We start from the raw sequence: 12,271 nt of genomic DNA on the forward strand, positions 1-12,271 counted from the left end.
GCTTATTTGCTCGCTGAGGATTTCCGCATCCAAGATCTATGGTCGCATGGGCGTACTGATTAAATGCACTCACAGGAAAGCAAGGGGCCTTGGAATGCACTCAACCCACAAGAAGCTCAATCATACAGTTAGTACCAGGTTTTCATTCTTAATGTTGTCAACAAATCAACATAAATCATAGGCCGATGTCTGTTCAGTTCTGGTAAAGGATGTAAGCATGGAAATCAACACTTCTGTCGTTAAGTTCATAGCATATACATGGTTTCTTACCTTGTTCTCACTCCATGAATATTCAATTTTAAAAACCTTAAAACCAGTGAGTCCTTCATGTAAGCTGGAAGATTATGCCTCCACTATATCCCGCGACTGTTGGATCAGATCTTTGGAAGTTCTGTTGTACTGTGTAGCCAGAAGGATGTCCACACATGACCCAGGCGAATCTCGGCCAGGCCACACCGCTACTATCCCAACCCCCCACTTCTGGACGTCCCTTGTAAGAGACGGCTTTGTGGAGAAGGGTACCTGTCGGACATGCCTGTTTCAAGTCTCCAAACCTAGTATATTAATAGTTAATGTGAGCCCAAATTCCATCAACAAATGGTCTTGTGGTGTAAGTTTCAACTCATCCCTTCACCAACAACACAACCTAACAACCAATCAGCTAGTGGTATGATTGTAAGTTAACCCAAATCACATTAACTGTTCATTCCTAACATTCAACAGCTCGCTTAGGGTACCTAAGTAAACGTGCGAGAGGCCCCGCGTTCGAGTCGCGGCAAGACCCATTTTTTGCCAACAGAAACATACCGAGCTTTCTCAGTCATGTCAGCCTACTTTGCGCCACTAAGCACCATCGACATACTCAGGGTCGATGAATCAAGCCTACACCGCATTGTCTGGACAAAATAGCTCTCTCTTTCTGTCGGTCAATTTTGTGAAATTCCGGTTTGGCTTGGGTTTCGACCAAAAACTCCCTTTTACTTTACTACAACCAACGAAAAAAGCAGTAGTCAGCTGCAGTAGCCTGATAGGACGCTGATGTAATCTATAGCCAGGAAAAGGTCCTGTATTTTTGTGATTTTGTTGCCGTCTTGGTTTACGGGGGGGAAGCCTCTGTCAGCACTTGTTGCTACAGTCACATTTCCCCGTCCACAACCAGATTATTTTTTATTGGCTGCGATCAGTTTTCCCTTTTGGTCGTTGACGCTCTATTACAAGATGTTTTGTATGTCATTAAAAAATGAGTTTAGGAGCGGGCGCATTGATGTCGACCGGGATCCATACGCCAAACGATGCAACACAACAGCGTTTATCAAAGGAACCGCGGAAAGAGTCACCGAACCGTCCCCCCCCCCCCCCCCCCCCTCTCTCAGAGATTGTTCGAGAGGAACAGTTGCAGCTTTTCTTTATTAGTCGTTTTTGGCACTGATGAGGTGCATTGAACTTTAATTGGAGTCAAGACACATAGTTGCAACAAAGATGACAAGCGCCTCAAGATGCAGAAGCATCAAAGCTTTCCTTCGTTTCTACCTTGGAAAGCATGAGCCGCAGACACCACAGGACCGCATAGATTCTGGTATGACTGTGAACGGCATGTTCGCAAGTCTAGCGCGCCACGTGGAGTTCTGGTCAAAGCTTGTCGAGCTTCACAAAACGTCGCCGCCCCAGAGACCGCGGAGAGCAATCACCAACACTCGCACGCGATAGCATCAACTTGCACGATACCAGCAGCATGCAATTCCGTTGGCATTACCCGTTGTCGCCTGGTACGGGTGCTTGGGGCGCACCCAATTCGAACCATAAGTATGTCCGCGATCAGCGCGGTACCTGCATTCGCGCCGAGACATATTGCATATAGAGGCTGACTTGCTATTCTCTTATAGCTTTTGCGAAGAAGTCCGTACACAACTACGACAGATTGCGTTCGCTGAGCTCACCATACACAGGATTACAACATCACGCCTTACATTGGTGAATTTGTCAACACAGTCACCAATTCCATCTATGGTACGACCCAAGTCCTTCCACTCCTGCATGTGCACTGTGACTCACCTTTTGCAGTCTTCTACGGCATTCACGGGCTTCGCAGAGTCCAGCCTTGTAAAGATGGAGGGCTTTGGTCTACGCTAGCGTTTCCGTACTGGGGCCTCATCGGCGTTGGTCTGCTTTCGATGTGGTTTCATGCCACACTCAAGTATCACAGTCAGATGGGTAAGTCACTATCAATTTTTTACACCTTCGCCATATATCTGTCGCGAGAGAGGAAGAGTCAACAGCCGGCTGTGACTTGTGGTGATGCGGATTTACCAAAGGTCTCCGGACAGATTCAGGCTCTAAAATTGTCGTTCGACCGGACACCTTCACGCAGTTACCATGCGACCTCTACATAGGGTCTCAGATTTGACTACCCACTACAGCTCACAAATTCCAAAGATCGGACTGACCGAATATAGGTGATGATCTGTCCATGTTTCTGGCTGTCGGCGCATTGCTCCATCAGCTGCTCTGCTTTGAGGCTACGCCAGCCCAACGGAGAAACTACACTGTTGTCATCCTTGGGATCTTGATTCCTGTTTCAACCTACCATGTCATGGCTGATGAGATCTACGTGCACGAAATCGTCTTCGCAGTGATGGTGATCATGGTGGTGCGAAAGACGCAAAAGTTGATTCGCGAACGAGTCACGAATGAAGAGCATAAGAAGCGCATGGGCCAACTGGCTACTTTTGGCATTGGTAGGTATCCAGGATGTACTTCTAGCACACCCGCGCTAATCACTGTCCCAGCCAACTTTCTCTTTGGCTACTTCCTCTGGAGCATCGATTTCCACCTCTGCAGCTATGTCACCAAGGTCAAGCACTACGTCGGACTTCCCTGGGGTTTCCTTTTCGAACTGCATGGGTGGTGGCATATCTTCACGGGCATCGGCGCATATATTGGCATGGCTCTCACCGAGTACCTCGTCACGATCGTCGAAGGCCAAACCGACCGTGTTGAAGAAGGCTTCGTTTGGCCTGTGAAGGCTGTCCTGAGGGACCTCGATGCAGCTGGACCTACGAAGAAAGATCGATAGTGGATGTTGGGCTATCGGAGTTTTTACTTTTTCCAGCGCAGCCACTTCTCCATGATCTTCAGGTACGAGGGTCTTGGCCCACAATTGATGTAGCATTTGGAAGAGGAATTGAGTTGTCACAACTACGTCACTGCATATCTAAGCATCTGAAACAAACGAGTTTGAAAGGTATAGGCTTTTGAAGATTTCGTCACATTTGCCCATGTCTCATCTGCATTTCCAAGTTCACAGCTACGCGTGTCGCTTTACCAGCCGAACACGCTGTCCCCAGACGCGTTAGTGGTTGCCGGAAGGAGCGGCCCTGTTTAGGATCACCATGACGTAGTGCCTTGCTTCGCTCGGAGGCACATTCCACACTTCAAAACCACGACAAACTCCTTACCTTTACCTCCCTTCAATCTGACCAAATTGCACATCTCTCCAAACACCACCGACCATTCAACAATTCCTCATTGACCTTCTATCCTCTCAACATGGACGTACGTGTTTTCTCGAAACGATGGGGAGGGACAACGGGCTGACGAGTTTGCGCAGGTCTACTACTTCTACAGCTACGGCACTGCCGCTTGGTTGGGTACATTTAAGCGTTGCGAACTTCTTGACATATGCTGACTGTATCGAAGCCACACAGGCTGCACCACTCATCGCTAGCCCCACGATGATTGCCGCGCTGCTCTCCCCGGAAGTGCGTGACGCTACAAGTACGTTCTCCGCAAGTGTACAACCACATCGTCAGCCACTGACCCATCTGTAGTGCTTGAAGTCTACTTCTCCCGCACGCTCGGCTTCACCCTACTCACGGTGGGCGTGCTCACCGTTCTGCTCACCGGCTCTGTCCCGCTTTCGAGTAGTCTTGCAGAAGGTTCGTCTCGTGCCGGTCATGGCAGCTTGGGTTTTATCTGACATGTGCAGGTGTTTCAACAGAGAATACCGACCCCAAAGCCCCCTACGCGCTTCCCACCCTGACCATCACCGCTCTCTTCCACGCCGCCACCGCCTTTCATTGCTACGGATTGTGGACCGAGACGGGCGTCACTTCGTTCAGCCTGGGAAGCTTTGGCTCTGGGTTCTTTGCATTGGTTGCGCTGTGGTGTATTCTGTTTGCCAGCAGCAACGGCAAGATCAGCCGGAAGACGGGCGCGGACAAGAGGACGAGTGGGTTTCCTTTCAAGAATAACGAGGCCGACAAGAGAAAGGCCAGGTAGAGGGTTTGCTGACGCTTTGCAAAGCTTGAACAACGACATATGAGCTGGCTGAGGGGAATGCATGTGGGAAAATGCAGATGATGGCTACGCAGCGATTGAAGCAGTTTCTGGTTGAGCCACGACAAGCTCTATGGCTGGTAGCACAAAAGAAAAGGGACATGCATATTGGCATAGGATTGGAGCGAGCATATACATTATTTGGAAAGCCAGTGAGTGAATTGGTATCGTTAAGCTGCCGTATCCTTGTGGACACGAATCCGTGTCCTATACTACCTTTGGCATTGGCCAGAACCACAGGATGCCTCTGTGGCCATCACAAGACCCTTGTTGTGCTTTGTTGAACAGATGGAACAGTTTGTAGTATATACTGGAAATCGAAAAAAAGTAGCGAAGCAGACGGTAGAGTTCGACGAAAAGCTTGGGAAATCACGTGCTCATAATCAGGAAGCACCATGGGAAGTTTGAGCGGCTTTGGCCAAGCAATGGTGGATTGCTGTGTTCCTTAAGTCATTCAGAATTGGGCTCGCTGCGAACATGAAAGAAAAGACAAAAGTTGGGCTATACCTTCAGACACAAAATTCAGGATTGGCACAGACAGGCTCATTTGTAGCAGTGACAGAGTACTTGAGCCTTGAGTGCTTTAACCAAAAGGAGTTAAGGACCCTTGCCGGCCAGTGTACTAAGTCATGACGCAAAAGCTTCCAACAAACTTTCGGCGACACGCAAGCTGCGCATTTAATGGCCTTTCAAGCTGCATCATTACCAGCTATCTGGGATGCGGAGCCATGTGCTTCAGGCGTTGAGCGCTTCAATGACTAATCATTGGATTGTTTACAAGATCACAACATTGTGAATCTCGAAACCCCACTGACTCAGCCCTGATTGCAGGCAGACTGATAGTTGCGAGGCGATGATAGCAGGAGAACAAACTGCAGGCATTGCGACGTGACTTTCTTTGTTCATGAATGGATCTTGTTTCATGACGTGAAGAGTTGCACTACTTCTCTAAGAGTCGCGCAACTACACTACGTGCTCGCTATATCAGACTGTGACAATAGTAAAATTTAGATTACACGTACAGGAATCTAGATGCTTGAAATCGTAAAGTGCGCAGAGAAGTGCTACATGCTTTACAGTGAGGAGAATGTGCGTACCTAGGTAGATAGCTACGTATCTAAACTTAAACGACCTAACAATTACACAGTGGAAATCTATAGGAATGGTCAAAGAGCACTTGCTTGCAACATTGCAGCAATTGATTGTAGTTGCAGCTATTAATCGACGTTGTACGATGAGCTACGTGGGTGATGTTGAGAAACTGCTTATTTTGGTATGCTGGCATTTTTGTCACCCTTCGCAACTTACAGAACCAAGCTCACCCAGCAGCTCGAGGTACCGTCAGCTGGGTACATGGGCTTCGCAGTGGTCACGGCCTGTCCTATCTCTTCTTCACAGCGTTCTAACACCAATTTGTGCAATCGGCGGGCCCAAAACATTCAGCTCGCAAGGTCACCTGAACGACAGGGCGCTCGCTCGGCGTACGGCAAGCATGCCCTCCTTTTCACAATCATCCACTTCATTCACACGCACTAGCACCTACTATATAACAGGCACATTCTCCATAGATATAACATCAATCCTAAACTCTTTTTCTGTTCTACACCGTGTTCTACGGAACCTTAGTACTAACATATCGTAGGACACTTTTCAATAACCCAGCTGGTATTGCCCAAGGTATCATTGGTGCCGCCCTTGCTCTTGGCTCAGTCATTGGCTCTCTCGCCGCTGGATACGTATCAGACAAACTTGGTCGCCGTGATGCCCTGCTCTTCTCGTGTGTTTTCTGGCTCGTCGGAACGGCCCTTCAGACTGCTACCACGGGGCGTGGCATGCTGATAGGTGGGCGTATCTTGAACGGGATTACAGTCGGTATCACATCATCTCAAGTACCCGTCTACCTTGCCGAAGTTGCGAAGCACTCGCAGCGTGGCACCATCATCATCATTCAACAGCTGGCCATCGAATGGGGTATCCTCATCATGTACTTCATTGGATACGGCTGCTCGTTCATCCCAGGAGATTCGTCATTTCGAACAGCCTGGTCCATGCAGTTCATTCCTTGTGTATTCTTCATGATCGGCCTGCCCTTCCTGCCTGAGTCGCCTCGCTAGCTTGCCATGAAGGACCGCACCGAGGAAGCCATCCACATTCTTGCAAACATCCAGGCCGGAGGCGACCTCAACGATCCTTACGTTATTGCCCAGTACGAAGAAATCGTCACTGTACTCGCTGCTGAGCGCGCTGCGCTCAAGGGATGGAGGAAGTTCGTCTACAATGGCATGTGGCGCCGAACCCTCGCTGGCTTCTCCGTCCAGGCGTGGCAGCAACTGTCTGGCGCCAATGTAATGACATACTACTGTTGTTCAAGACAAGCGACTATACAGTCAAACCTCAGACAAAGCGTCAAGTCTCAGACAACTGAGACATCTGGTGAAGATGTGCCTATATAAAGAGCACATCGGCCATAGTTAGATAGATAGAACTTTTATCTCAATGCAACTTAATTAGCATAAATAACAGGTTATAAGCCCAGGCAATTCAACTGCCATTATAACAACCACTAACCCCTTTAACGCATCTGGTAACAACCTGGGTGTTAAGGACCTGTCCTCTTACAAGATCACCAAGCTTACTAGACAACAAAATTACGCCAAATAGGAACAAGACATCAAAGTTGTTGCCCAATACCTCAACGTCTGGAACCAGATCAACAGCACTCAGATGTTAGTTGACAAACCTGAGATGCTTCTGTACCTGAAAGAAGCCTTTAAGGCTGTGCAACGTGACACTACTAGACAAGACGACCCAAACTTAACAAACGATCAACCACTTCCAAAGCTTGCGCCACTTATTAATAGGGCCAAGAAGAGCTTTTACTAAATTATTATAATAAAGAATGCTAAGAAGAAGTACAAGCAAGCACTTAAGGAGTATAATTAAATCAAGAGGAAGGGTGGCAAGGCACTGACTCTATTGCGAATCTATGTCTTAGACTCTATTCGCTCCATACTTAACGACTTTGCCGACGCCCACCTTGCATACTAATACCTCAGGAGGCAATACCAACTCAACAATTATTAGAACCTCCAGATCATCCACAAGGAGATTGAAGCACTCACACTCAAGGACTGCAAGGACCTTGATGACTTCTTTAGTCAACTGGAAGACAACGTTCTGCATCTGAGGGAACTTTAAGGATTATACGACGACGTCGCAGTACAGGCCAAGATCTTCAGGTTACTTACTCCTGAGTTTAACGAGACTGCGCGCTTCATGAACCTCCTTTACAACCGACAAGGTTCAGAATGGCCTTCTCTTCACAACATTAAACGACAACTACAAGACGCTGAGATTAACATTAAGCGCAACAAGAAGGACAAGAAGGACAAAAACACTAACGTCACTCCCGACAAAAAGAAAGACGAGGAGAAGGGCACTAAGTGTCAAGTCTAAGGTTGCAGGGGTTACAATCATAGTGAAGACAAGTGTTTTGTTAAACATCCTGAGCTTAAACTAGAGTGGCTTGTGCTTAAAGAAAAGGAACGCAACAAACACAACAACAAGTCCAGCAACAGGCCTAACAAGCAAGCAAGCTTCGTGTTCAACCTAAACAGTAGCGACATTTAACAAGCTCTTAAACAAGCCCTTAAACTCCAGCGAAGCACTTGTAAGCACACAGCATTTTACACTAACTGTCACTCATCTAATTAGCCTAACAATAACAACGTTGTTTAATTCCAACAATCGCTTAACACAGCACACCTAGTTATGGAAAAGCTTAAGACTGTAGTCACAACTACTACGACTGGTCCTGCCTTCCACGTCAACAGCTATTCATCTAACTGGCCCACCACGTTAACAGACGATGCTGACAACACCTTAAAGGTCCAGAATCCTGACCAAAGCAGTACGTACTCACTCCTAGTATCCCAAAGTCCACATGCTAATACTCTAAACAGACTAAGGCATGCACTAAAGGGTATCATAGGGTTTGAGGAAAGACTGGGTTTAGGAAAGGAACTGGAACTGAATACGGTAGTTAGATTAGCTCTCACAGATGACAAATGTAATTCCTTAACGGAAGAATGGATTATGGACTCTGGTGCAAGCATGCACCTCTGCAACAACAAGAAATAGTTTACTGAATTTGCAGACTTACCCACAAAAACAGTACATGTGGCCAACACTAAGGCTAATCTCAACATTACTGGCGGAGGTACTGTCACCCTTGACGTCCAGACTAAGGAAGAAAAGTGGAACTAAGTCACGCTTTTAAACGTACTCTACGCACCCGACGCTATGTGCAATCTCCTGTCTGTATTACAGTTAACTAGCAAAGGAGCAAAGGGCTACGTTAACAAAACATCCTTTAACATTATCTACAATGACGACCTACTTATGGACGCCACAAGCTACAAGGGCCTTTTTAAGCTTAACATGTACACTAGCTAACTATATACCTTTGCTGGCACATTATTAACTACTGATGAATCAGGCCAGCTCAATGCCGCTGAAAACAATGATGGGCTTGAGCAGTCTGATGCTGCCGAGAACAACGAGCCTGAACAACAAGCAGAGACGCTAGGCTTCAATTTCAACGATCGCGTATGGGCACTCTATAGAGATCTTGGACATATAAGCCTTGAAGCTATAAGTAGGCTTGCGGACATGTTAGAAGGCATGCCAGCGTTAAAGAAGGAGATTAAGGCTTGGATAGGGCAGAGCTGTCTAGTGTGCAAGGTCACCACAGCCATCGTACGAGTACCTAGGGATCTAGCCAGCTGCACCAGCTAAACCTCAGGGGATCTCCTACACCTTAATGTATGGGGACTATATAGGATCAGGGGACATGACTTAACCAGTTACACTCTAAACGCGGTTAATAACTTCAGTCGATACTAATGGAGCCGTTTGATGAAGTCAGCTAAGTCTACTAGTCATGTCATCGACCTTCTCCGCGAACTGAGAACAGCTGAGAACTTGACTATTCGGTGCATCAAAGCTGACAATGCTCTTATCTTAAATAAGCTTAAGGAATACTGTGTAAATGAGGGCATACGCATCATTACTAGTGCCCCGTATCGTCATCAACAGAATAGAGTCATCGAGCGAGCTATTCAAACCACACAAGACAGATCCACAGCAATGCTTAGAGACAGCTAACTTGGCGCAGACTAACTAATCTTAAAGACGATTCTTAGGATTATCAACATCAAGACCCAAGAATTAGTAACCAACATAAACTTGTTAGAAACTCTGTAGCCTAAGGCTTAGATGCACGCTGTCTACATTAAGAACTATTCACTAACAAGGGCACTTAAATTAAAAAAGACACCTTTTAAAGCGTTGTATAACCAGAAACCCAACATGTCTAATATAAGACTGTGGGGAGCACGTGCGTACGTATTAATCCCTGACAGCGCCAAAGTACAGTACCATGCCAGCAAGCGAATCTGTAAACTGCAGCCACAGGCCTGGATAGGATACTTCATGGGCTGTAAAGGCGACGCCAACTTACAAATCTAGAATCCTAAGAAGACAAAGGTAGAACGAGTTGATATCGCAGCTATCGCACGTAGTAAGAAGACTGATGATCCTTAACTAGAGGGAACACAAACTGCGACACTGAGACGCACTGACAACAATAACAAAGACTTGTCTAATAATAAGTCTGACGCCTCCAACAATCCTAACAGACCTAACAATCCTAACAAGTCTAGAGTTACCTTAAGACATCTCGTAGTCACACAAGAGACTAATAAATTAACCTTAACCCTAAATCCCAAATGTTGCTCTTGTGCAAAACAGGGATGCGTTTGTGACGGCACCCCTCCTTTTAACAAGAAATGTTCTAAATGCAAGAAGGCTTAACATGTGTGCGCACCTTAGAAACAAGCTCTAGATGTTAAATGTTGCGCTTGTGCAAAGGAAGGTCGCACATGCAACAGCACCTCACCCTTCTACAAGAAATGCTCTAGTTGTAAGAAGCATCGACAGAAGTGCGTGCCCCAGGACTACTAAGGAGATGCAGGCCACCTACCTGCAAACACTAGACTACCTACTGAACAGAAGTGCAAGGAGTGTAGAATGAGGAGTCAAACATGTGATGGGGCACCACTATTTAACAAACCTTGCTGGAACTGTAAATATTGGGGCGTTGACTGTTACGCGAAAGAAATGGGACCACCTAAGTCCTGTGGAGAGATGACCTGTAAGAACAAGTGCGCTTTATGCAAGACTGCCAAGTTAGCGTGCAATAGTAAGCAGCTGTGCAGCTAATGCGTTAAGCGACAAAAGAAGTGCGTACCTTAGAAGCTCAAAAACGCACTTAGGGAGACTAAGTGCGTTAGGTGTGGTACCAACTCCTTAATCTGTAAAGGACGACCCTGCACTTATTACAAGAAAGAAGAAAAGGTTACCTGGTGTGTATGTCCGAACGCCAACAATACTAACACTAAATATGCCACATTAAGAAACACCTCAGAGTTCTATAATAATCCTAAAGTGTGCAGACCATGTGTACAGTACAATCGCTCGCACACAGGACAGTAGAGGGAATGCAATAGTGAAATTCCATATAACTACTACAACAACAATAACAAGGCAGGGCACTATGGTGCTCCTAGTGAGACACAATTCACCTAATGTACCTACGACGTTTGGGAAGGCGTTCAACTACAACTCACAGATTTCTGGAGAACTAAGAATCGTGAAGCTTCACCACTACGCGGTGAAGCTTCAGGGGACAACTCAGATTCTTACCACTCCAGCGACGACAAGGACTATGAACCTAGTTTAGATAACAACAATAACGAAACCTCAGATAATGATAGCGATGAGTCTGACTCAAACAACGACAACGACAGCGACTAAGATGACGACAAAGGTGCTAAGAATGACACTAACAATCGTGAGATTAAAGATGACGAAGAAGATTCTCTATTTATCCCCAAAGAACCAGAAAACAACTCTTAACAGCAGACTAACTAACTAACCTAATACTTGCTTATGCTTACATTAGCAGAATTAAAGTAAACAGTACAGGACTCCATCACACTTTAACAAGCCAGGAAGTTACTAGACTGGCTACACTACCTTAATGCTATAAAGACAGAACACAGACAACTTATTAAAAACGAAACCTAGAAACTAGTTAAGCGTCCCACTGATAGAAAAGTACTTTTAGGACGATAGGTACTTCGCACTAAGACTAGAGCAGATAGAAAGATTAAGAAATACAAGGCTTAATACGTGGCACGAGGCTTTGAACAAGTCTACCTACTAGACTACAACGAGACCTTTGCAACAGTTATTAAAGACTTATCTTAGAGAACTCTCTTTGCACTTGCAGCACTATTTAGTTGGGACATCTATTAGATAGACTTTGTTACAGCATTCCTAAATAGCGAAGTATGTAAAGAGATCTACATAGAGCAACCTAAAGGATTTAAAGAAGGAAAGAAGGACAACGTGCTGCTACTACTTAAGGCACTCTACAGCCTTAAGCAAGCTCCCTAAAAGTAGTATGAGAAACTAACTAACTATCTTCTACTAAGCAGCTGGATAGTATCTAAGTTTGACCTATTAGTGTACCTTCACCCTAAGTTGAAACTACTGATAGGAGTATACGTTAATGACATACTTCTTACAGGAGCAGACATTAATTATATTAACTAAGCTAAGAAAGATCTTACTTAGAAGTTTAAGATAAAGGACCTAGGTAAGTGTGCGTACTATCTCGGTATGCACGTTAAGTGGCTTAATAATGGTATCCTGGTTCACCAGCGCAACTATGTTAAAAAGATCATTAAGCGACGCTAACTATAAAACCTTGTATAAACCCAAACACCATACAATGTCACAGAGCTGTCAGGCATTACAAAGAACCAAGAAGAAGCCTTAAGTAACCTTAAGAAAGAGTATTAAGCAATAG

The 12,271-nt window shown here is 45.8% G+C and overlaps 2 protein-coding genes across 2 annotated transcripts, besides 7 other annotated features; both read left to right on the plus strand.

Annotated features, from left to right (window-relative positions):
• The first annotated feature begins 1,345 nt into the window (after nucleotides 1-1,345).
• Nucleotides 1,346-1,365: a tandem repeat.
• A 367-nt stretch (nucleotides 1,366-1,732) lies between these two features.
• On the plus strand, nucleotides 1,733-3,073 carry EKO05_0001283 (uncharacterized protein; the record flags this gene model as incomplete). Its single annotated transcript, XM_059635639.1, has 6 exons — nucleotides 1,733-1,803; nucleotides 1,884-1,896; nucleotides 1,947-2,007; nucleotides 2,062-2,211; nucleotides 2,454-2,735; nucleotides 2,787-3,073. The coding sequence occupies 6 exons, from the start codon at nucleotides 1,733-1,735 to the stop codon at nucleotides 3,071-3,073; spliced, it is 864 nt and encodes a 287-aa protein (XP_059491622.1).
• A 473-nt stretch (nucleotides 3,074-3,546) lies between these two features.
• Nucleotides 3,547-4,278, plus strand: EKO05_0001284 (uncharacterized protein; the record flags this gene model as incomplete). The annotated part of the gene is made up of 5 exons (XM_038937334.2): nucleotides 3,547-3,552; nucleotides 3,608-3,647; nucleotides 3,697-3,774; nucleotides 3,828-3,935; nucleotides 3,986-4,278. The coding sequence occupies 5 exons, from the start codon at nucleotides 3,547-3,549 to the stop codon at nucleotides 4,276-4,278; spliced, it is 525 nt and encodes a 174-aa protein (XP_038802038.2).
• Nucleotides 4,279-6,690: 2,412 nt separating this feature from the next.
• Nucleotides 6,691-6,695: a direct repeat.
• Nucleotides 6,696-6,857: a long terminal repeat.
• Nucleotides 6,696-12,271: part of a mobile genetic element that runs on past the window's edge.
• Nucleotides 11,717-11,853: a mobile genetic element.
• Nucleotides 11,720-11,853: a mobile genetic element.
• Nucleotides 11,729-11,853: a mobile genetic element.

The sequence above is a fragment of the Ascochyta rabiei genome, chromosome 2 (assembly GCF_004011695.2).
Source record: "Ascochyta rabiei chromosome 2, complete sequence".
Lineage (NCBI taxonomy): Eukaryota > Fungi > Ascomycota > Dothideomycetes > Pleosporales > Didymellaceae > Ascochyta > Ascochyta rabiei.